General features: G+C 43.2%; 1 protein-coding gene across 1 annotated transcript; it reads right to left on the bottom strand.

The window, feature by feature from the left end:
- On the bottom strand, positions 1 to 26650 carry LOC308609137 (uncharacterized protein). Its single transcript, XM_081222683.1, has 4 exons — positions 26192 to 26650; positions 2394 to 2524; positions 1341 to 1561; positions 1 to 81 (listed from the first exon to the last, which is right to left on the bottom strand). Exons 1-4 carry the CDS (start codon positions 26482 to 26484, stop codon positions 16 to 18), a joined length of 711 nt encoding a protein of 236 aa, XP_081078809.1. The 5' UTR covers positions 26485 to 26650; the 3' UTR covers positions 1 to 15.

Raw genomic sequence — 26650 nt, 5'->3', positions numbered from 1 at the left:
GTGGGCTAATGAAAACTAGAATCTCCGTGAAGGACAAATCCTTCTCTTCTTTCGCTGTCCACTTCTTTTAATGTCTTCCAACTGTAGGATGGGATAAGAGTCAATTAACAATTGTACTCCAACAACATGCACCAGGGACTCTCTAAATATGAGTCAATACTATGTACATCTCTTGGCTCTCCAAGGAGAAAACAAAATGTTTTCTTCTTGTAACACAGACCCTTGGTTGTCAGGGTGCACATCATTTCATCACACCAACCACATCTCTCTCTTGCCAACCACTATATATGTTAGTTTCTTTTCTTGAAAGGCCACTCTGTTATTTAAATGTCTTTCCACCTTAAGAGCCTATGCTCCTTACAGGGATCATAAATCCCTTATAAGCCCTGACCTTCAGTTTCCATATCTATAAAATGAGAATGTGGCTTTTATCAAACAGCCACAGGTGTGAAAATTAAGAAAGGGAGAAAGAAAGAGTGTGATACTGAGAGAGAGAGAGAGATGAGAGAGAGAAAGGAAAAGATGAATGGGTAGCGGAAAGAGAAACTAGGATTGAATTACCAACTCAGTGATAGCCAATAATAATATTATGGCTAATTTTCTTTCCTTTTGAATAAAACATCTAAATTGAACTAATATTTGTGAATTACTCATGAAATGCAGTCTTATTTGAAATCCTTAACTTTTTACTACTTTGTAAGGAGTCACCTTCTCAAAGGCATTGCTATTCCAAGAGACAGCTTAGTCGCTTTAGCTGCTTCTCCTGGTGACCAGTCTCTAAAAATATAGGTCTCTATATTTTAGACCTCTAAAAAAATATAGGTCTCTATTTCCAGGTCTGATAAATTTCCCATCTGCAGTAGACTTAAAGCTACAGGACAAAGGACTTGTGGCTGTAAATGAAATACATTTCAGAACACACTTCCTTCTATACCATCTAGAATACAAGTACATTATTATCATTAAACTGTTTTTCCAAAACTAAATTTCAACAATTTTTTCTTATTATTTTACAAAAACAATTAAAAACATGATAGATGGCTAAAGGGAGGCAGCTGCATAGCACAGGGAGATCAGCTCGGAGCTCTGTGACCACCTAGACGGGTGGGATAGGGAGGGTGGCAGGGAGACGCAAGTGGGAAGAGAAATGGGGATATAGGTATACTATAGGTCATTCACTTTGTTATAAAGCAGAAACTAACACACCCCTGTAAAGCAATTATACTCCCATAAAGATGTTAAAAAGATAAACAAAAATAGATTAAGGATGTAAACAAAACAAAACATAAAGCTGTCAGTAACAGGTATATGTCAGGACCGGTTGCACTATACAATAATACCTTGTGTTCTCCAGAGCTGCCCTCTGCTGAGACCATATCCAGCTTCGGTCCTTCTTCTGCTTTTTCATCTCCATCCTCTTTCTCTTCCTCAGCATTTTCATAATGATATTCACTCTCTTCTTTAGTGTCGAGTGATACGGACTTTGGCATCCCAAGGTGGTGGGAAACATTTCCCGATTTAAAATCAGCAGCAGAATCTAGTTCTCTGCTCTCAGGAGGATCTGGAGAAGAGAAATATGTCAGAAAATAAATAAATTAATAAGAAGACTAGCTGGTCATGTTCCTACTGGTTGATACAGCACTTCCTTGGCCCTCACACTTTTGCTGCTTGACAGTTTTCACAACATTATCCCCCTGTTTCCAGTAGATCTCACACACTGTGCTGCTGATTATTTCTGGCCCTTTGGAGAAGGCATCAAAATCATTTGATTCTGAGCGGATTTTTGTATGTTTCTGCCAGAACCTCACTGGAAAATGTTCACCCGCTTTCAAGACAAATTCTACCGCAAATCTCATTGATTCCTCAGCCACTGAAATGTGCCCCTGTGCCATTTCATCATTTTCTCAGGTCATCGTACTGAGAATCTTTACATTTTTAGAAGCCCGTCAGCCAAAAGTGAGGTATGCCATTTGTTTGCCCCTAGGTTGGTAGAAGGCGGCATACTTTTTCTCAAGATCCTAAAGGTCTTTATTGAATTGGGCTTCTATTTGTGCATATCGTGCCTGAAGGTTTTTGAGAGCTTTGACCCGCTGCTTAACCGCCAGAGGCCAGCGCTGAGTGCACCCCGCCTTTGAGGCCGATGCCGCAGCAGGGGCTGCAAGGGACAGGGGACTGGGCCGCGCCTCGCCAGCCTCGGCCCCTTCGACGGGTCCACAAGTCCCAGCCACCCAGGACTCGGAGGCATCAGCCAGGACCTCGCCCACCCAGAACTCAGCCTCCCGTGCCCCCACCACCGGTTCCTCTGCCTTCTGGGATGCCACCCCCTCCGCAGGCTCCCGCGGCTCCCAGGGCGGGGGGCCCTCGGCCTGGTACTCGACCCCCCCAGACCTCACCTGCCTCTCCCAGGTCTTCCTGCCCGTGAGGAAGCGTGGCAGCCTCTGCAGGGTCCGAGGGCCGTTGGGAGCGGCGCCTGACCATCACGCGGCTGGCGTGGGGCCCGACCAGGACACGGTCCTTGTAGTGGCTGTGGTGCAGAAGACAATGGGCCACATCCCGGAGCAGGGAATGAAACTGCACCGCGGGCGCCCCGCGGCCTGCGACCACTCCCGCGCCTCCCTGCCCATGCTCGTCCTCCTCTTCTGTCTCTTCCTCCTCCTCGACCTCTTCTTCAGTTTCCTCCCCCTCTTCTGACTGGTACTCAGCCTCCTCCCGGTCCTCAGTGTCTAATTCAAACTCTTCCACCTCCTCCTCCACCATCTCTGCATCCCAGTCTTCTGCCACTGCGGCCTGGGGGGCCTCCTGCCCACCATCCTCCCCGTGAAGGGCTCTGGAGAGCCCCAGGGAAGCCAGAAGGGCCGCGGCCCCCTCGACTCCATCCATCCCTCCAGAAGGGGAGGCACGGACCCCGACGGGACTGGGGTCACCACCCGCCCTGCCACCAGCTCTATCCTGGCCACCTGGGATCGGCCCACGCTCCTCGGTGGCAGACATGGCTGGAGGGACACGCCAGACACGGATCGGGCTGCAGTGACGACCGTGGGGAAGATGGCGGCCGCTGCGCTGAGTGTCGCTGAGGGAGGGGACGCTGTTGGCAGCTGGGCCACCGGGACGCGGTGGGGGCTGCAGAGAAGCCGGCTGCCCAGGGGACAAGAGTCGGAGAAGTTTCCTCTGTGAGCCCCGCTACGGGAAGTGCAGACGGCCTGCCCGCGGAGCGCCCCACCGAGACTGGGCCGCGGCTGCTGCGCACAAGGCGGGAAAGAGCTTGATTGGCTGGTGACGGGAGGCGGACCTTACAAGGGTCAACGAAGGGCCACCGAAGGGCCACTTCCTCCAGCGCCGACTCTAAGCTCATTTGCCAGCAGCCAAGGATTGACAGCACCACCGTCCAATGAGTGATCAAGGTCTTCACTTTCCCTGGAGGCCTTAAAGGGCCAGCTCACCCTCAGCCTCTGTGATCGCACAGGAATCCCTTCTTTTCATTCCACAACTGCAAGAGCAAAACTACAATACCCCTAAAGGCGGTGCCCTGGGGTATGGGAACCTGCATGTGTTCCCCAATTGCCACCCTGGGGCAGCTCACGCTGATACAGACACTTAGTTCAAAACCGAGAGAGAGAGAGAAGTTGTATAGATCAAATCTCAGCAACGCTTAAAACCTCCCACAAGAGACAGCAAGCAAATTTGGAGGTTTTAATGCTGTTAAGGCTCCTTAGAAAAGGACATACAGAGTCGATATGGATGCAGTGAGAATGGAGAGTGGAAGAAGCAGTAAAGACAGGAGCTGGAGAGTGTTTCATCAGGGCTCCCCAATTCCGTTGCAGCCTCCAAGAAATGAAGACAGAGAGAGAGAGGGAAGAGAGACAGAGATAGAGAGTGAGAGAGAGAGAGAGAGAGAGAGAGAGAGATTTCTTTTAAAGACTGGTCTGAGCACCTGCTCTGCACTGGATTGTGTACACCCCTTGCCTCCCAAATTCATACGAGAAGCCCGTCCCCAGCCCCACCCCACCCCCAGGAGATGGTATTTGGAGACTGGGTCTTTGGTAGGTCATTCAGTTTTGGTAAGGTCAGGAGGCTGGGGTTATTGCCCTTATAGGAAGAGACCATAGATGGTACTCTCCTCCCACCATCCCAACGTGAAGCCACAGGAAGAAGGTGGCTATCTTCAAGCCAAAACGAGGGCCCTCACCAAGAACTCCACCGTCCTGACACCCTGACTTTGGGCTTCCTAGCCTCCAGAACTGTAGGAAATAAGTAACTCTCTTGTTTAAGCCGCCCAGCCTATGGCATTTTATTAGGGCAGCCTGAGCAGTCTAATACAGCATGGCAGACCTTAACAGCACAGGCTTCCTAGAGTCATTTCTCGGTCAACAGTCCCAGACTTTTTGTTGTACTCAGCCCCACTTAGCCGAGTGGTCAAGGGTAACGAATGCTGAAAACGAGGAAGAAATCAACAACTATTTTATGCTAATCCCAGTTACTACTGTTGATGGGCATAGAAGCTAGACTGGGTGTCAGCTGTAACTTCACGTTCAGGAGAACATAAGCTATGTCCCTTACTTCCAGTAAGCACACTGCCTTGGGATCCAGGACATCTAATTTGACACATCCTAACGCTTCACAGATGGGAAGCACACATTCTGCAGTGCGCTCCTGGGAAGGCTGAGGAGAAGAGCTGTTGTTGCCACCCTGAGTCACTATGGAGTCCTCCTATCCCAAGTTGGGTTAAACGGTCAATCAAGACTGGAGACACCACACACACACACACACACACACACACACACACACACACACACACACTCTCTCTCTCTCTCTCTCTCTCTCTCTCTCTCTCTCTCTACGGAGACGCGATGCAAAGTGTATTCCTTACGTGAGGAGGCTTCTGGGGGGAGAGCAGGGCATGCTTTTCAAGCTGCTCCAAAATAGACTTCAGAGAGTCAGGAATGGAAGAAATTGCTTTGGGAGTTCTACTGTGATTAGTGGATGGGGCCAGCATGACAGTTCCCTTGTGCTGGCAGTAGCTAGTGTCGTTTGATGCCCACTCCTCCTGCCCTCCACCCGACAACCGTGCCAAAGGAGAGAGTGGAGGGTGGGGCAGTGGGGAAGAGGGAGGGTTGACGTTTAAAAGCCCTCAGCAGTCAAACATCAAAGGATGCAGTCAGACCCTATACTATAATTCACCTCTGGCGTGTTGCAAGCGACAGAAACGTGCCATTTTCGTGTAATGGAATCTGAACTTGTGGAAGTAAGCCACTCTGGAACTCTTGAGTCCTGCAGCCTAAGGCCAGGTAGGGAGGCATAAGGTCCACTGAAGGCTGTTCAAGAGCCCAGCGTGGTGTATCCTGTGAAGTAAAATGCATGCTTCGATCACCATCAATAAGGCCCGGAACTCCAAAGCCCATAAGGAGGGTCTTGGCGAAGCCCTGCGTAGTGGTTTTAGTATATGTAGAGACACGTGTGACCTGGATTTATAATTTGGGAGTCTGTGGGCCAAGAGATTCCAAAGGCTCTTTACCCCAAAGGGGACAGCTTTACACAAGGAAACGTCGCTGCCACCACGGGCCGGACCAGACAGCCAGACCGATGACAACGGCCTGATTGTCTATGAAAATGTGCAGATGGTGCTAACTGTTGGCCAGAGCATCCAGCGCTAAGGTGACTGCCTGAAGTTCACTCACTGGTGCTGTCTTTTCGTTGAACAGTTTTATCTATGGTTATTGTATTGATTACTGACAAGGAAAGAGTTTTCCTGACATTTTCCTATTTATTTTCCACATGTCAGTCTTTTTTGTTCCTTCACTCCTCAATTACTCTACTTTCTGTTATTAATTACTTTTTATAGTGTACAAAGTGATCCTTTATCACTCCTTTTGCTGTACTGTTTTAGTTTTTTTTTAGTGCTGGAGCTTTTTGTGGGGGCAGTGTCGGTGGTTACACTGGGAGTTACAATTAGTATCTTAGCTTTATAATAATCAAGTTTGTATTAATACGGAGATAGTTGCCATAGTATTCAAAACCTCTGCTTTTCCCTAGCTCTGCCACATTTCTTTATTTAATTATGGTGACACACGGCATGTTTGTATATTTGGTGCCCATTAACAGAGATTTATAGTTAAAGCTTTATACATTTGTATTTTAAATCATATATGAAAACAAAAAGGAGATATAAGCCAAAAGTGCAGCAATACTGGCTTCTGCGTTTACCTGTGTAGTTACCTTGGCCTTTGTGGTTTATTTCTTCATATTGCTTCAAATACGTGCCCAGCATTCTTTCAATTCAGCCTGAAGGACTCCTTTCAGTACTTTCTATAGGGCAAGCTTACTAGCTATGTACTCTCTCAGTTATTGTTTGTCTTGGAATGTCTTTAACTCCCCTTCATTTCCCCCACATATAGAATTCTTGGTGGAAAGGGTATTTTTGTTCATTTGTTCTACGCTTTTAATATGCCATTCCAATGCCACCTGTCCTCTGTGGTTTCTGTAGAGGAATGCGCACAAATCTTACCGACGATTACTTGTATATGAGGAGTTGTTTCTATTGCTGTTTTCAAGGTTCACTCTTTGTCTTTGACTTTTGATAATTTGATCATGATGTGCCTAGGTGGGGATCTCTGATTTTATCCTGCTTGGAGTTTGTAGAACTTACTGGGTGTGTAGATTCATGTCTTTCCTCCGAGTTTGGAGGTTTTCAGGCATCATTTCTTTAAAGATTTCCTGCCCCTTTCTCTCTCTCCTCTGCCTCTGCCACTGTCATTATGTGTACATTGATAAGCTTGCTGATGCATATAAGTCTCATAGGATTTGCTCATTATTCTTCATTCTTTGCTTTTTCTGCTCCTCTTTTCCTTTCCAGAGACTGGATATTTCAACTAACCTTTTAAACTTTGCTGATTCTTTTTCTCCTGTTCAAATTTGCTGTTGGACATCTTTTATTAATTTTTCATTTCACTTACTGTGCTTTTCAGCTGAAGATCTTTTACTTTGTCCCTATTTATAATTTCTATCTCTTTGGGATACATCTTTCTCATTGTTTCCTAGTTCTTTGATCACTGTTTCCTTTTGCTCATTGAGTTTATTGAAGACAGCTGACTAAAAGTCTATTTTTCTAGTAACCCAAATACTGTGCTTCACCTCTGACAGTTTATAGTAATTAATTTTTTCCATGTGAACAGGATACACATTCCTCCCATCCCCTCCAACTATATGGAAGTATAATTTACACATAAAATTTGTGTATTGAAGGGGAACAATGTGATGCTTGGTGTACGTACACATTGTTAAATGATTACCACAGTCAAACTAATTTATGCATCTATAACCTCACATAGCTGAAGGTTTTTTGGGGTGGTGCGTGGGATAAAACTAAGATCTACTCTCTCAGCAAGTCTCCAGCATACCATACAATATCTTAAATTAAATCTGCATGCTGTGCATTAGATCCCTAGAATGTATTCATCTTATAACTGATCATTTGTACCCTTTGATGAACCACCCCACAAATAACAAACCTGGAGGCATCATGGTTCCTGATTTCATTATATGACAAAGGTATAGTAATGAAAACAGTATGGTAGTGGCATAAGAACAGATATATATATATATAGACCAATGGATCAAAATATAGAGCCCAGAAATAAACCCACACGTATATGTTCAACTATTTGACAAGAACTCCAAGAACACACAATGAGGACAGGATAGTCTCTTCAATAAATGCTGCTGGGAACACTGCATATCCACGTGCAAAGATACTATACTGGAGCCTTATCTTACACCATACCCCAAAATGAACTCAAAATGGATTAAAGACTTAAACGTAAGGCCTGAATCTGTGAAACTCCTAGAGGAAGACACAGGGGTAAGCTCCTTGACATAGGTTATGGCAATGATATTTTTTTGAAATGACACCAAAACAAAGGCAACAAAATCAAAAATAAACAAGTGGACTACATCAAACTCAAAAGTTTCTGCACAGCAAAGGAAACAATCAACAAAATGAAAAGGCAACTGACCTATGAAGCAGAAGAAAATATTTGCAAATCATGTTATCTGTTGAGGGGATAATATGCAAAATATAAAAGGAATTCAATCAACTCAACAGCAAAAAAAAAAAAAACATCAACCAATGATTAATAAAAGGGCACACGGTTCGAATAAACATTTTCCCAAAGAAGACATACAACTGGCAAATAGGTATATGAAGAGGTGTTCAGCATCACTAACCATCAGGGAAATGCAAATCAAAGCTGCAATTAAGACATCACACCTATTAGGATGGCTATTATCAAAAGGACAAGAGACAGCATGTGTTGGCAAGAGTGTGGTAAAAAGGGAACCCTCGTGCCCTGTTGGTGGGAAAGTAAAATGGTGCAGCCACTGTGGACAACTGCATGGAGGTTCCTCAAAAGACTGAAAGTAGAACTGTCAGATCAGCCAGCAATCCCACTCCTGAAAACAGATCCAAAGGAGGTGATTTCTGCTCTGCTCCCTTATGCTCATTGCAGCATTATTCACAAGAGCCAAGGAATGGAGACAAGCTAAGTGTTCTGGGCCGATGAAAGGATAAAGAACATATCACAATTATATAAAAGACATATCAAAGAATTCTTCTTAAAAATTCATCAGAGGGCTTCCCCGTGGCACAGTGATTAAGAATCCACCTGCCAACGCAGTGAACATGGGTTCAAGCCCTGGTCCGCGAAGATCCCACACGCTGCGGAGCAACTTAGCCTGTGAGCCACGACTACTGAGCCTGTGCTCTAGAGCCTGTGAGCTGCAACTTCTGAGCCCGCGTGCTACAACTACTGACGCCCGCAAGTCTAGAGGCCGTGCTGCACAAGAGAAGCCACCGTAATGAGAAGCCCGCGCACCACAACGAAGAGTAGTCCCCGCTCGCCGCACCTAGAGAAAGCCCATGCGCAGCAACGAAGACCTGACACAGCCAAAAACAATAAATAAATAAAAACAAAATAAATAAAGTAATAAAAGTTCATTTGCAAGACTATTCTTGTCTTTGGGGGTGATACAGAGAGGAACAGGAACAGAGACAAGACATGGTAGATTCTCCTTCCTTCAGACGTCTTGTCTCTCTCAGGAAATCTCTACAGGCACAGCTTAATAGTGAGCCAGCTGGAAAGGCAAAATAGGGTTGACAGAGACCCAGAAACTTAGAACAGGTTATAGAATTTTGAGCTCAGATATTAAACAAATTTTACTTACCTCGCATCTACTTCCTCTTATATATCCTGACAAAGAATGCAAACAGTGTGCCTTCTGACACAAAATAAACACAGAAGTGACTATAACATCAGTCACACCCACTTCCAAAAACACAAAAACAAAATTTAAGACCTTTGTTAGGAAGTGTACTCATGTTTAGATAGTAAATAGGGAACCACTGACAGATTTTAATGAAATTTACATATATCATTAATTTTGATGTAGAAAATTTCATGTACATAATGACTTCTCTTCTTTCTCCCATGGCCACCTAGGAAACTCAGAGATTAGGAAAAAAGCTTCCTTCCCCATATGTTGGTTTAATATCCTAGCCTCAGATATACTCAACACCTCTGCCTGCGCCCCTGATGGAACACCACTCTCAGGTGAGGCAGTGTTTCTACCTGAAGGATTTCAAAATACCCTTAAGATTTGGGAAGAATTGGGAGGTCTAAAGGTAAAATCTGTGCAAACACTATGTAGAAGCAAAAACGTTGTATGACTCAGGAACGTATCTGGAGGGTTGAGTGGGTGTGTGTGAGTGTATGGGTAAAGCTTGTTTCGGTTGAACTTTAGGCAAACTGTAAACATAAACTCTACACAGAAACACTTTCCAATCCCCTGTGTCTTTAAACTCATGAGATGAGCTGCCCTGCAGAGGCAGGACCTGGTGTCTTTGGGCAGCTGTGGCAGTTAAAGGGTGTGAGCTCTCAAACCAGACTGCCTGGATAAAAGTTCCAGTTCACTTACAGGCTGTGAGATCTTGGGCTCAGGAGTTAATATCTCAAATCCTGTCTTCTATAATAATTCTCAATTTCTCCATCAGTAAATGAGGTGAAAAATAGTCCCAACCTCATCGGATTGCTGTACAGATTTAATGAGCTAATACTTTACAAGGGCCTACTTGATGTCGAGCTTGGCACAGAGTAAGTGCAAATTAATGTCTGGATACATCACAAAATGAACACATTCCATGCTCACTGCTGTAGCTGCACAGATCATCTTTTAATCCTTCAAATATGCTATGTTCTCTTTCTTCTAATGGATCTTTGCCCATCTTCATTCCTCTAACTAGACCTTATGCATAGCTTTGGCCAAAACTGACTTTCTAAGCCCTAATCATCCTTAACGTCCCAACTCAGGCTTTTTTTTTTTTTTTTTTTTACAAGAAGCCTCTTCTCTGTTAAGACGGGGTTGCACATTTCTTCCTTTATTATTTTTAAACTAAAGTGAAAATAAAATAACATAAAATTAATGATTTCAGTCACTTTAAAATGGACAAATCAAATAAAAAGTTTTAAAAATAAAATGTACAAATCAGTTCTTTTAGTACATTCACGATGCTGTGCAACCATCACCCCTATCTAGTTTCAGAGCATCTTCATCAACTCAAAAACAAACCCTATACCCAGGAAGCGGTCATACCCCATTCCCTCCTATCCTCAAACACTGGCAACCACTAATCTCCTTTCTGCCACTATGGATTTGCCTGATCTGGACATTTCATAGAAATGGAATCATGCCATATGTGGCATTGTGTGTTTGTGTGTGTGTGTGTGTTTGTGTGTGTGTGATATTTTGTAATTTTTGTTCATGGTAGTTGTTATCTTCTTTCATTATGAACTTTTTCTCATTCTAAAAAAAGATTCACTTCATGCATGATTGTGTATAATGATAGAAGAGAATCTTCCATATTGTATGAGTTTCTTGCCTGTTTGTACTTGCCTGTTTGGAACCCGTTTTGGACTCTCCCTGTAAACGACCTAGACTCCTTGGGTATAATGCCTGTAGCAGTCCAAGAACATACACAAAGACTGTATGCCCTGACCAAAGGATTTTTATCCCAGGAATATAATGTTGATTTGGATTTGTATCCCAGGAATATAATGTTGATTTAACATTAAGAAATCACAGTGTAGGGACTTCCCTGGTGGAGCAGTGGTTAAGAATCCACCCAAAAATGAAGGGGACACAGGTTCGAGCCCTGGTCTGGGAAGATCCCACATGCCACGGAGCAACTAAGCCCATGCGCCACAAATACTGAGCCTGCGCTCTAGAGCCCAAGTGCCACAACTACTGAAGCCTGCGTGCCTAGAGCCCATGCTTCGCAACAAGAGAGGCCACCGCAATGAGAAGACCGCACACCGCAACGAAGAGTAGCCTGCAGTCACTGCAACTAGAGAAAGCCCGCATGCAGCAACGAAGACGCAACAGCAGCAAAAAAGAAAGAAAGAAAGAAAGAAAGAAAAGAAATCACAGTGTAGGGACTTCCCTGCCGGAGAAGCGGTTAACAATCCACCCGCCAATGCAGGGTACACGGGTCCGAGCCCTGGTCCGGGAAGATCCCACATGCCCCGGAGCAACTAAGCCCGTGTGTCACAACTACTGAGCCTGCGCTCTAGAGTCCTTGAGCCACAAATACTGAGCCAACGTGCCACAACTACTGAAGCTGGCACGCCTAGAGCCTGTGCTCCGCAACAAGAGAAGCCACTGCAAGGAGAAGCCCGCGTACTGCAATGAAGAATAGCCCCCGCTCAGCGCAACTAGAGAAAGCCCACGCACAGCAATGAAGACCCAACGCAGAGAAAAATAAAAATAAATAAATTTATATTAAAAAAAGTAATCAAAGTGTAATACATCTAACAGAATACCAGAAAAATCCTCATGATCATCTTAAGAGACATTTATAAAGCCTTTAGCATAATTCAAGAAACTTCCATGATAAAAGCTCTCAAAAAAACTAGGATTAGAAGACATCTTCTTCAATGCTCAACATCACTAATTATTAGAGAAATGCAAATCAAAACTATAATGAGGTATCACCTCACACCGGTCAGAATGGCCATCATCAAAAAGTTTACAAACAGGGACTTCCCTTGGTGGTCCAATGGTTTAGACTCCACACTCCCAATGCAGGGAGCCCAGGTTCAAACCCTCATCGAGGAACTAGATCCCACATGCCACAACTAAAGGACCCCGCATGCCACAAGTAAGAGCCCACATGCCACAACTGAAAGATCCCACATGTCACAACCAAAGATCCCACATGCCACGACTAAAGATCCTGCATGCAACAACTAAAAGATCCCACGTGCAATGAAGATCCTGCACGGGGCAACAAAGATCCCACGTGCCCCAACTAAGAACCAGCACAGCCAAATAAAGAAAGAAAAGAAAATAAAATTTAAAAAAAACGTTTACGAACACTAAATGCTGGAGAAAGTGTGGAGCAAAAGGAACCCTTCTACACTGTTGGTGGGAAATTAAATTGGTGCAGCCACTATGGAAAACAGTGCGGAGGTTCCTTCGAAACCTAAACCTAGAGTTGCCATATGATCCAGCAATTCCCCTCCTGGGCATATATCCAGAGAAAACTCTAATTCAAAAAGATAAATGCACTGCAATGTTCACAGCAGCACTATTTACGACAGCCAAGACACGGAAGAAACCTAAATGTCTATCGACAGGTGAATGGATAGAGAAAACGTGGTACATATATACAATGGAATACCACTCAGCCATAAAGAATAATGAAATAATGCCATTTGCAGCAACATCGTTGGACCTAGAGATTATTATACTAAGTGAAGTATGTCACACAGAGAAAGACAAGTATCATATGATATCACTTACATGTGGAATCTAGTACAAAATGATACAAATGAACTTATTGATATTTACAAAACAGAAACAGACTCACAGACATAGAAAACAAACTTATGGTTACCAAAGGGGAAAGGGGGTGGGGAAGGGATAAATTAGGAGTTTGGGATTTGCAGATATAAACTACTATACATAAAATATGTAAACAACAAGGTCCTACTGCATAGCACAGGAAGCTATATTCAATATCCTGTTGTTAACCATAATGGAAAAGAATATGCAAAAGAATGTGTGTCTTTGTGTATATATATATGTATATATGTATATATATATTTATATATATAACTGAATCCCTTTGCTGTACACCAGAAACTAACGTAACATTGTAAATCAACTGCACTTCAATAAAAATATATTAAAAAATGAAACGCAGCTATGAGGCCATAAAAAACGTACAAACTCTTAGTTATAAAATAAATGTCATGGGGATGTAATGTACAGCGTGATGACTACAGTTAATACTACTATATTGTATATTTGAAAGTTGCTAAGACAAAACCCTCTTAGGTTTGCTCTTAATAAGAGATGATAATAGGTTTTTCCTTACCTTCTAAGTAATCTCCATAGAAAGCAGAGATTCTGTGTCTTATCAGAATAATTTCCTGTGCTTCTTGTTGATTTATCATGTCCTTTATTTGTAAGATAAATGAGTCTTCTTACCTCTAAAAGAGAGAAGGCTCTTTTTAATCACATTACTTCCAATATTTACTTTTGAAATCTTATGTTAGTACTCTGGTTAAATAGGTGGCCAAATAGTTTCTTAGTGACCCATGATTCTATTTAGCCAAGTGTACAAATCTTTTGCCATTTCTAACAACTAGTGATATTTGGTCTTTCCAAATTCAAATCCTAAATGAAATCTGCTTGATCTCATACTGACACTGATATTTCCCAGAGGGCCTGCGGAAAATCCAGAGTTTGTTCTTTCACCTTGTAAATGAGAGATGTTACAATAAGTAGGTTTATTTGATAAGTTGAGTTGCACAGGAAGCACTGCCAAATATGAAGAGATGCTTCACCTTCTCTAGTTTATATTTCTATGTGTAAAATGTTATTAATACAAATACTTCAGAAGTTGTATTAATTCCTATAAATGTCAGTGCCCTTGCTGTCCATGACGTATCTTGGTGCTGCTTTGCCTTAGAATTAGACAACATCAGCATAATGTTATCAGCTGTCATGCCAGTTAGTGTCTTAAAATGTTGTATGCCACAGAAACAACCAAATGTCCTTGGCAATTGCATCATTTTTATAATGAACTTTCATCACGTCTTTTACCATGGCCATTTTCACTCTTTTGTCATCCACACTTGTTTTAGTTTGATGCCTCCCTGAAAGCTCTTGCAATCAGCTACAGGCCACAGTAATTATCGTCAACAAAATGGCACTATCTTGGAGTCCCACAGAAAGGACTATGCCAGGTACTCTTGAGGCACAGAACTCCTAATGGCATTGCTTAAATAACTTTGAGACCGTACCACCGGCCTGAGTCAGGATTTCCAGAATTCTCCTGGAGAAGCTGATAAGTTCATGAGATGGCTAACCCAAGATCAAGCACAACAAGAATTACATAGGGCTGAATGAATTGGTCAAGGACGATTATGGCTTTTGCTTGCACTACTGCTGATGCTTTAATGTTCTGTTTCTGGATATAAAGAACTGCCTACTTTTCTAACTTCAGCTATCTACAATTCATAACAGTTTAGTAGATCATACTTCTGTAAGCAGAAATGAAGTATTTATCTTTTTTTGCCTGCCTGATCACTCTAGAATTTGAATATTCTTACTAAGTATTCTTATTTTCACAGTAATACAATGAACTGCTTAGGTTCACTAAGAATCCTTCCTCCTGGGAACAGAACATAATTGATTTGACTATATGACCAAAGCTCTGAGTGGACTATCATGTTTTGAAAGAATACAGTGTTTTTAAAAATAGTGATGGATTGATTGACTTGGCTGCACCAGGTCTTAGTTGCGGCACGAGGGATCTTCGTTGCGGCATGCGGGAACTTCAGCTGTGGCATGTGGGGTCTTTTAGTCGCGGCATGTGGGATCCTTAGTTGTGGCATGCAAACTCGTAGTTGTGGCATGTGGGATCTAGTTCCCTGACCAGGGATCAAACCCGGGCCCCCTGCATTCAGAGCACAGAGTCTTAGCCACTGGACCACCAGGGAAGTCCCAGACTATCATAGTTGAGAACAATATATATAATCAGATATGACCAGATAGTTTTAAGGAACTAAAGGTGACTTTATGGAGCCAATGCTTACGAAGTCTTCTTGGGAAAATGGGCCTGGAACCTGGTTTACAGCTTTCTCAGCCTTATAGGTGAGTGGGAGAGGTCACCTCCTGGCAGGCCTAGGAAACTTAGGATATTTTGGGGGCCTTCAAGAAGAGATTAATTTACCCAGATCTATAGGTACCGCAGGGGAATTGTGGTGGTGAGATTTGGGCTTGGATTCCTAGCTTTGAGAGGCTTTTAAAAGTCCAATCGGAGTGAGACTCCTTCTGAAAAGTTCCAGCAGAGTAAACTAAAAATGGCCTATGTGGTCAATTATCATTCTTGCTGCAATTGTGCAAATAAGCAAGCCAAATCTAGTAAGACCAGACACTCTATAAGCAAGAATAATCTTACTTTGATTATCTTTGATCAAAAGGGAGGTGACGGGGCTTCCCTGGTGGTGCAGTGATTGAGAGTCTGCCTGCCGATGCAGGGGACATGGGTTCGTGCCCCGGTCCAGGAGGAACCCACATGCCGCGGAGCGGCCCGGAGCCTGTGCTCCGCAACGGCAGAGGCCACAACAGGGAGAGGCCCACGTACCGCAAAAAAAAAAAAAAAAAAAAAAAAAAAAAGGAAGTGACGGTTGAGTGAAATTTTATATTTCAATACAAAACACACCCTTGTGAGGGATGAGATTCTGGTCCCGTTCATTATCTTTCAGCTAATTTGCACTTCTTTGTAAACTACGTGGTTGTGTTACCTACATGTGAATTGGACTAGCTCCTGCTATCTCACACATTTTGTCAGTCCTTACCAAATTCTCAATTCTTCCAATTTCCTTCAACATCTGGCTACAACTCTTCAAACTAATGTTTCCAATTTTTCTCCAACCCTCCTGATTTGACATCGCAGAGAACTCAAAGCTGACCACCCAGATTCTTACTGGATCCTTAGGTTTTCTTCTAACGGGCTTTGTTTCACAGGATCTAAAGAAGCCCTGTGAGCTGAAGTTGGACAACTTGATGTAAACTTCAAAGGACTCTTCCCTGCAGCAGATCATGTATGATCCTCGTGCCTGGAACTGCTGCCGTGTGGGCCACTCGGGAAATTCACTTTATCTTCCATGCTCTGCTCCACGAAATAATCATGACTGTGGATGATCTTACCCAAACCTAACTGATGTCTAGGCCATCAGAAAACATCCACTGTAAACTAGGAAATCCATCAGATTGCCACTGCCATCCTCACTCCACCATCTAAACATGCTTCAAGCCCAGCATCTTCAATGGGCTGTCCTTCTGGACTCAGAAGCTGGCTTCAAATAGTCCACTACAAACATTAATCTTTCTTTTCCTTTTCTTAGAAACCCTCCTCATTAAATGCCTCATTGCTGGCATGATCCAGCAAATATCCTCTACTACCAAACATCAGCAGATGGCTCAGTTGTTCCTTAATGAACAAAAGGTGACTGAATGAGAAATGGACTTATATTGTTCACAGGAAAAAAGAATGCCTCTTCTTGCCTTGCACAAGAAGGGGAACTCACAGTAACTCCCTTCTTAACCAAACTTGAGGCCATTCTGAGTCCTCTTCTTCACTAGGCCTCAAGCTTGATCCTATCTTTGGCCTGCCAAGCCCAGTTTTAGCAAAAATCCTCCTAGGCCAGTTTAGCAAGAATCCCCCCTCCTTGGTATCTAAGCTCTTCATCCCTCCTCTTGAGGTCTAATCAAGTTCCACCCCCCAGCCTCCCTTCATCCTTGTGTTAGTCAGGGTTCTCCATAGAAACAGGACCAGTAAGAAACAGATAGGCATATAGATAGCTTATCTATCTATATCTACAGATCAATATCAATGGTAGGTATATATATCTAGATAGCTATGTCAGATATCTAATATCTGTATATTTATAGATATATCTTTATATTAATGCTATTTCTCTGTTATATAGAGATATAGATGTTGATATAGATATAGATATAGATGAGGAGATTTATTATAGTAATTGGCTCATGAGATTATGGAGGCTGAGAAGTCCTACAATCTGCTGTCTGTAAGCTGGGAAACCAAGAACGCCAGTGGTATAAACCACTCTAAGTCTGAAGGCCTGACAAACAGGAAAGTCCCAGATCAAGATTGAAGGCCCAAAAATCAGGGGACTGATGCTGCAAATCCTGGTCCAAGTCCAAAGGTCCCAGACTAGGAGTAGTGATGTCTAAGAGCAGAATAATATGGATGTCCCAGCTCAAGCAAAGAGAAAACTCATCCTTCCACTGCCTTTTTGTTCTATTCAGGCCCTCAAGAGATTGTGATAATGCCCACTTGCATTGATGAAGGCAATTTTCTTGACTAAGTCTGCCAGTTCACATGCTAATCTCTTCCGGAATCTTGCTCACAGACACACCAAGAAATGTTTCACCAACAATCTGGGCATCTTTTACTCAAATCAAATAGACACCTAAAATTAACCAACACAATACCTAAGTTCCTCTCAGTAATCTGCCATTCACTAACTCCCTCACCCTCCCTGTTGGCCATAAACTGTCATCTGTCTGTCTTGTATGTGGAGTTGAGTTTATTTTCCCTATGGCAATAGTCCCTGGCCCCTATTACAATGGTCCTGAAAAAAGCCTTCCATGCCTTAAACTCCATATGGCATACTTTTTTATTGACAATATTGATGTTACTATGTTCCTGTGAGTGAGAGAATGTGTCCGGATCATTGCTGAGCTAGGTAATGTGTCTGCATATTCATGTGAGAGAATGTGAGAATGTGAGTCCATATGAGCGAGTTTCTTCTGTGAGCTTATGTTGGAGCTATACGGTGGATGTGAGCATATCTGTGTGTACATCTATACGTAAGCATGTTCCTGATTTCAAGAATGTGCATGTGCAAGTGAAAGTGTGAGTAACAGCATTGGGAAGCATCTGAGTGTTTATATTCGGGTCCCCATGTGAGTAAACTTATGAGTATGGTCATGAAATTAACTGAATATATCAGCATGTTTATGTGAAGCCGTGAAAGTGTAAGTGGATGCATGTGAACGTACGTGTTTTAAACTTCAATTTGTAGGCAAATGTGAGTGTGTTTAGGGAGTGTGCAAACATGTGACTGTATGTAAGCATATCTCTGTGTGACATAAGTGTGAACATGTTCATGGGTGAGAGTGTTTTCGTAGGTGCAAATTTGTGTTCAAAATTAATATTTAAGTGTGTTCACTTGTACGAATGAATTTGTAAGCCCGTGAAGGCAGATTAGCATAATTCTGAGTAGTTGGGGGTAAATGTGTTTTTTGTGTGTTCTTGTTTATGTGTGAATATATTTGAAAAAGGGAGCATGTATATGGGAATGCATGTAATGGTTTTTTAAGTGAAGGAATGAAATCATGAGCTTCTTGCTGATTGTGAGCATGTTCCTGTGCAACTCAATATGTAAGCATGTTACTGTTGGTGACAAGGATATTTTATATGGGTAAGGGAATGGGTGTGTGCATGTGTAAATGAAATGAGTGTACCTGGAGTGTGAGTGAACTTGTAACCATGTTTATGTTTTCAGTGCATGATTGATGATGATAATCTGAATGAGGTGGGGCTACTGTGTGTGTGTGAACGGTGAGCCACCAAGTGTGAATGTATGTTAGTATGTGTGAGTACATTTGCCAGTATATGTGTTTGAGTGAGTTATCTGTAAGCATGATAATGTGAGTGAACAAGTGAGCATGTACGTGAGCTTGTGCATTTGTGAGAGTAAATATGCGGCCTTGTAATCTCAAAGTGTGCTAGTATTTCAGTCTCTGAGGACTGCTGTAAATGTATGTTCAAGCGTACCCTTGAATTTGCAGCCATGTGCATGGGGGTTAGCATGTTTGTATGAGTAAGTGAACGTGTATCAGGTTCACTGTGGTGAGCTAGTTCACAGGTGAGTATATTTGTGTAAGTGAAACCTGTATAAACATGAGTGGAAGTGCATGTGAGTGTATTTGCTTCTCTGAGTGGATATTCTGCGCTTCATGGAGGATGTGAGCGTGTTTGTATGTGAATACCTATGTGAACATGTTCCTGATTCTAAGAGTGAAAATGTGCATGTGTACGTGAATGTGTGAGTGGGAGCTCCTGAATGTATGCATTTGTGTCCCTGTGTGAATGAATCTCTTGGCATGGTCATGTGATTGAGTGTTTGAGCACGTTCGTGTGAAGGAGTGAATGTCAGTATGTACGTGTAAATGTATGTGTGTCTGTGAGTGGGAGTGAATTGGTGGGCAAGTTTGAGAATGTCTGAGTGTTTAAGTGTTTTGTCAGTGAGTGAATGTGTGAGTGTATGTATGTGAGCCCATCTGTCTGTGACAGTGTGTAGGTGAGCCTGTTCGTGGGTGAGAGTGATCTCTTGCATCTACGTTGGCACGCTTAAAGTGAACACTTTTGTATGCTCATCTGTATAAATGAACTTGTAAGCCTGCGAATCATGTTAGCATATTCACGTATAGTGGATGAGCAAGTATGTTTTCTTGTGACCTTGTTAATATGTGACTACAGTAGTTGCAGACTATTCACGGGGGACTCATTCCAGCACCCACCAAGGATACCAAAATCTGAGAGTGTCCAAGTCCCATAGTCAGCCCTCTCTATCCCCGTAGTCTGCATTCGCGGACTCAACCGACTGTGGATCATAAACATAGCACGTGATATGCAGCTGGTTAAATCTGTGAAAGCAGAACCCATTGATACAGAGGGCTAGCCGTATATTTATTGAAAAAAATCCGCATATAAGTGGACCCACACAGGTGACACTCTTGTTGTTCAAGGGTCAGCTGTATATTCGAATGAGGTCATTCATGCCCATATGTGTGAGTCAATGTAAGGGTTTTTATAGAAATGAGTGAATTTGTGAGCTTCTAAGTCAGTGTGAGCATGTTTGTGTGCAATTATATTTGTGACTATGTTAATATTTATGACCAAAAATTTGCATGAGTAAATGAATGTGTAGGACTGTGCATATACACACAATGAGCATGTCTGGAATGTGTGCGAATTTGCAATCACTCTTGTGTGTATAAGTGAATGTGTGCATTTGCTCACAAGGGTGATGTGGGAAATTTTGGGTAGGTATATGAATGCCTGAGTGTCTGAAGGGGTATATATGTGTATATGTGTATATGTGTAAGTAAATTTGTCACTTCACGTGTCTGAGTAGTGAATTTTAAGCATGTTAATATTAGTGAATGAATGTTTGAAAGTATGCGTATATCTGAGCTGGTCCACTCACAACACTGAATATATGAACATGTAAATCTGAGACAATATTTGTGTTGATGTACATGTTTGTGCGTGTTCAAGTGCATCTTTTAATTTGTGACCATGTGTATGGATGTTAGCACGTTAGGGAATAAGTATCAGATTCACTGTTTTCAGCTAGTTAAGGTAGTGTGAGCATTCGTGTAAATTATGGGTGTGTACATGGAAGGACATGTGAGTGTATTTTCTTCTGTGAGCAAATGTTCGAGCTCCAAGGTGGATGTGAGCATGTTTGTGTTCGTGCATCCATGTGAGCACATTTTGGAGGTTAAGACTGTGAATGACATGTGTAAGTGAAGGTGTGAGTGGGAGCATCTGACTATATATATTCGTATCCCAGTTCGAGAGAATGTGTGAGCATGGTCGTTTGATTGAATGCACGTTGGAGCATGTTTGTGTGAAAGAGTGAATGTGTCAGTGTGTGAGTGTAAATGCATGTGTTTTTGAATGTGAGTCTATTTTTGAGTTTGAGTTTGTGAATATTTGGTGTGCTTTCTGAGTGAATGTGTACCTCTATGTAAGGCAGGATATCTGTGTGCAACAGGCTATGTGTGAGACGGTTTAGGGGCAAGAGTAATTTCCTGGCTGTAAATCTGCACACTTACAGTGAACATGTATGTGTGCTCATCTGTATAAATAAATTTATAAGCATGTGAATGCAGGTTAGTGTAATGCTGAGTTCTCAGTCAGTGAGTTTGTTTTTCAAGTGATCTCATAAATGAGTGAATATATTTGAATAAAGTAATTTGTGAGCATGTGAGTGAGTGAATGCAACTATTCTTAAGTAGTGTAATTGAGTGAATTTGTGAGCTTGGTGTGACCATATTTGTGTGCAAGTGAATATATGAGCTTGTTACTCTTAGTGACAATAATAATGTGCATGTGTGAATGGGTGTTTATAACTGCAATGAGCATATCTGCAAGTGAGTTAATTTGTAATCACTTTCATGAGTGAATGAATACGTAATTCAGCTCATGAAAGTGAGTGAGGTGTGGGATACTTTTTGTGAGTGTGTGAAAGTATGAAGATTTGGGTGTGAATGTACGTTAGTTACCATGTGTATGGATGTGGGTAAGTTGTCACTATATGCATTTGCATAGTGAATGCAAGTGGTAATGTGAGTGAATGTGTAACCACGTGCTTCTATGCGAGCATTTATCTTCTTTAGAGTGAATATGTGAACCTGTACATCTGTGTATGCTGACATGTTTGTGTGTTCAACTGTATGTTTAAATTTGTGACCATGTGTACAGCTGTTATCATGTTTCTCTGAGTTAGTGAATATGTATAGTTTATTACCGTGACTTGAATCGTTCAGTGTATTTCTGCGAGTGAAATACAAACATGAGTGTAAGTGCATGTGAGTGTATTTTCTTCTGTGAGTGACTACTGGACCTTCACCTAGAAGTGAGCACACTTATGTGTAAGTGTCCATGGGAGCATGTTCCTGATTTTCACAATATTAATGTGCATGTGTAAGTGAATGTGTTAGTGGGAGCATCTTAGTATATATCTTTGAGTCCCCGTGTGAATGAATTTGTGGGTACGCTCGTGTGATTGAGTGACCGTTTGAGTAGGTTTGTGCGAAGGAGTGAATGTGTCGGTATGCATGAATGTTGCTATGTCTTTGAATGTGAGCAACTTTGTGGGCATATTTGAATGAGTATTTGAGTATGTTTTGTGAGTGACTGTGTGAGCATGTTTATGTACGCAAGCATGTCTTCTATGACGGTTTAAGTGTGAGCCGGCTCATGGGTGATTGCGTTCTTAAGTGTAAATTTGTGTTTACAAAGTGAATATTTGTGTTCCCATCTCTACGCGTCCATTTGTTAGCATGTGCAATCCTATTGGCATATTAGCGGGTATGAGCAGGTGGTTTTCATGTGATCTTGATAACGTACAACTATATTTGAATAACCTACTCTGAGAGCATGTGTGAGTGAATGTGATTTTATGTAACTGAGCGAATGGGTGAGATTCTTAGTGTATGTTCTTGAGCAAGTGAGTCTGTAAGCATGCTGTGTTTGTGACAATGATAATTTGCGTGGAAAAGTGAATGTGTGAGTGTGTGCATATACATGCAATGAATGTGTCTAGAATGTGAGGGAATTTGTAATCCCTTTCGTGTGTATAAGTGAGTATGTGATTATGCTTATGCGAGTGTGGTACGAGCTACTTTGTGGGAATGTTTGAGGATCTGAGTGTGCATATGTTAGTATGGGTATGTGTGTGAGCCAGTTTGTATGTGCATTTGAGTGAGTGAACTATCAGCATGTTAACAGGACTGAGGGAATGTTTGAGCGTGTGAACATATGTAAGCATGTACACTCGTGAGAATGAATGTGTAAACTTATACATGTGACAGTGTGTTAGGATGGCATTTGAAATTTGACATATGTGTGTTTTAAACTGTTATGTTTCATAGTGGATGTGAGCATGTTTTTGTGTGAGGGTTCTTACAAGCATGATCCTGATCTTCTCAATGTTAATCTGCATGTGTAAGTGAATGTCTCAGTGGGAGCCTCTGTGTGAATGAATGTGGGCATGGTCATGTGGCTGAGTGAATGTCACCACGTTGTGTGACTGAATGTGTCAGTCCGCGTGTGTGAATGCACGTCTTTAAATATGAGTGACTTGGTGGGCATATTTCGATGCTTGAATGCTTAAACTTTTTGCTGAGTGATGAATGTGTGAGTGTGTGTATATATGTATGTCTCTGTGTAAGTGTATGTGTGAGCCTGCTCATGCCCCTTCATTGTGAGCAAGCATTTTTCAAGTGATGTTTCATTGCACTCATTGTATGTATGGATGGTGAGCATGTACAGACACATTAGCATGTTTCTGTGTAGTGACTATATGGTGGGTTTCTTTTTTATCTTGTTTATGTGGGAGTACATCTGAGTAAGGTCATGTGTGAAAGTGTGTTGTAAGGGAAAGTGTTTTATGTGTTGTAAGAATTTGTGAGATTCTTGGTGACTGTAACAAGATTTCTGTGCAAGTGAATGTATAAGCATGTTTCCGTTTGAGACAATGAGAATTTGCATAAAATTGAAAGTGAACGTGTGATTGTGGAACTCTAAACCTAATATGTATGGCGTATGAATGAATTTTTCATCATATTCATCTGTGTGAATGTGTGGTAATACTGCTGTGACTCACTGAGTTGTCGGCATGATTGTGTGAGTGAAGGGAAGTGTGTGTGTGAGTGCAAATGTATGCATGTTTACATATGTGAGGAACTCGTCAGGATGTTCACTGCAAGAAGTGAACTATACTCATCTTAATGTTGGTCAGTCAGTGTGTGATCCTGTGCGTATATGTGAGGATGCACATTTTTGAAAGTGATTATGTGAATTTGTACGTGTCTTGGAGTATGCTCACGGAAGAATATTTGAGTGGTCAAGTAAAGGTTTCTTGGTGTTCATGTGTATGCATTACCTTGTGACTGTATGCTTGGATGAAAGCATGTTCACGGGCGTGTATGAATGTATTTTATGCTCATATTCATGCATGTATACTGTGTGGGTGAAATGTGAGCGCATGACTTGAGTTCATGTGAGCGTATGGATTAATGAATGCGTGAGCTTTGTGGTGAGCACGAGCATATTTGTGTGAAAGGGCATACGTGAGCATGTTCCTGATGGTGAGCATGTTAATGTGGGTAGCTAAATGGGAGCACTGGAGAGTACATTTTTGGGTATCCCTGTGAGAGAAACGGTAATCATGGTATGCGACTGAGTGAAGGTGTCAGCTCATTTTTATGGAGTGAATGTATCAGTGTGTTTGTATGAGCAGCTCTGAGTATGTACATCAGTGAAATTGTGAGCATGTTCAAGTGAGGGAGTCAATGTCTGACCACGCTCGTGGAAATGAGTGAAGTTGTGAGCATACCTGAGTAAACGTGCGAGCATATGGTGTGAATGTGAATGAGTAGTATTGAGTTTTTAGTCAGTATGTACATTTGGATGAGTCAACACTACGTGTGTTAACGCAATTGTGTGTCTATAGGTGAGCATGCACATTGAGAGCATGAGTATATGAACTTTTACACGTCTTCAAGTGTGATTATATTTGAAATGTTTGAATTTATTGAAAAAGCATTTGTGTGTGCATGTGAATGTGTGAGCATGTTCATGAATGATAGCATATTCATGTAGGTGTGAGGGTTTATTGTGTTTATTTATGTGAGCTTGTTAAAGTGTGAGTACACTGTATGAGTGGAATGTGAGCATGGGAGTATGTTTGTGAGTTTATGTGAGTGAATGCTGGGGCTTCGTGACGAATGTGATCATGTTTATGTGCAAGTGTATATGTAGGGTCCTGATCGTGAGCATGTTCAGGTGCATGAAAAGTGAATGCGTGTGTTGGGAAATGAATATAGGTCTCTATGTGCATGAAACTGTCAGCATGCTCATGTGGTTGAATGACTGCTTGAGTAGGTTTATGTGCAGTGAATGTGTCAGTTCTGCTTGGGTAGGTTTATGTGCAGTGAATGTGTCAGTGTGTGTATGTGTGCATCTGAGAGTGTTTATGTATGAGGGAATTCATCAGCATGTTCTTAGGAGTTCATGTGTGAAAGCGTCTTGTTACTAGGTGAGTGTACGTTACTGGGTATATGCAAGCCTTTCCACGGCTGAGAGTGCCTTATTGTGAAGGAGTCTGTATGTTTAAGTGAATATTTTGTGTGTACTCATCTGTATGAGTGAATTGGTGAGCATCTGAGTGCATGTCAGCATATTCCTATGTGATGATTGTGTACGTGTGTTTTTGTGTGATATGTGAATGTAAGTATACACGTATAAGAGAATGTGTGGAAGTATGTGTGTGAGTGTACTTTTTTCTGAGTTTGAGATAACTTGTGAGCTTCTTGGGAGGTGTGAGCATGTTTGTTTTGACGTGCCTACGTGAGTTAATTCCTGTTTGTGACAATATGGGTAAGTGAATGTGTGATTGTTTGCATAAAAATGTAATGAGTATGTTGTGGCAGCACTGTGGCAATGGCGACCTACAAGAATGTCCTGGGCTTCCCTGGTGGCGCAGTGGTTGAGAGTCCGCCTGCCGATGCAGGGGACACAGCTTTGTGCCCAAGTCCGGGGAGATCCCACATGCCGCAGAGCGGCTGGGTCCGTGAGCCATGGCCGCTGAGCCTGCACGTCCGGAGCCTGTGCTCCGCAACGGGAGAGGCCACAACAGTGAGAGGCCCGCGAAGCGAAAACAAAAAAAAAAGAATCCGCCTGCCAATGGAGGGGACACGGGTTTGAACCCTGGTCTATTCAGGGGTAAGAAGCAGGAATGCATCCGGTGCATTTAATAAGAAGGGTCGTTGCTAGAGGACCCTATCTGGCGGAGCAGAGTGGGGAGCGGAATCTGGGATTAGGCCGTTCGAGGCCCTCCCAGTTTTACCAGCCTTCAACTCAGCACGGAATACTAACTTTAGCCCTCACCGCACCATCACCCCCTCCCCCCGCGCACACACACACAGGGGCCAGTATACCTGGCTGAGGAGAACTCAGTCCCTGGAGATGGAGGGGTGGACCCTGGGGCGGTAGCTCCCCGACCCCCGCCATTTCAGCGCTATTAGGTACCACAGCAACACAGGGGCTGAAACAAGGGGGCTCCATCGCAGCTGCACGTGCCCAGCCCCACCACCAACTCCTCTACGGACTGGCCAGCAGGCAGCGCGCGTGGGCAGCGGTTCAAAAGCCCAGACCCACGTCTGCTCCAGCCGTCTCCTTCTAAGAGGTCGCCCACTCACCCTCTGCCCGCCCAGCTCATGGCAGCCTGGCGACCCCGCTCACCAATCAAAGAAGTCCAGAACGACGTCAGGAACATCAGGCGAGGAGAGGTCAGAAGCCAAAGTGGAATTTCCACCTGGGATTGGGGTCGTCGCCCGCCAAGGGCCGGGTCCTGATGAGGAGTAGGCGCACAGCGGCCCGCCGCATGTCGGGACGCCATAGCTCCGACCGTCCGAGAACCCTGGAGACCGCTGCAGAGCGGGAGGCCGATAGACGACGGGGGGCGCGGGATAACCAAGAGGAGCGGGCCGAGGAGGTCGTGCTTCTGCAAAGAGCCGCCTGTAAGGTGACAACATCGAGGCCAAGGGGAGCGCGGAGGGTGCGGGTCGACCAGCGGCCCTGAGCCAGGGAGCGGCAAGAAGAGCAGCAGCCCAGCAACTTCACTCCACGCAGCACCCCGACCACGAACCCAGCCGCTGCAGACAACGATGGGTCTGACGCACTTCTGGCGGCCGCTGGGCG

This window comes from Mesoplodon bidens (genome assembly GCF_964165515.1).
Source record: "Mesoplodon bidens genome assembly, chromosome: X".
Taxonomy (NCBI): Eukaryota; Metazoa; Chordata; class Mammalia; order Artiodactyla; family Ziphiidae; genus Mesoplodon; species Mesoplodon bidens.
Note: the sequence above shows the minus strand (reverse complement) of the source record. Positions and strands in the feature narration are given on the sequence as shown.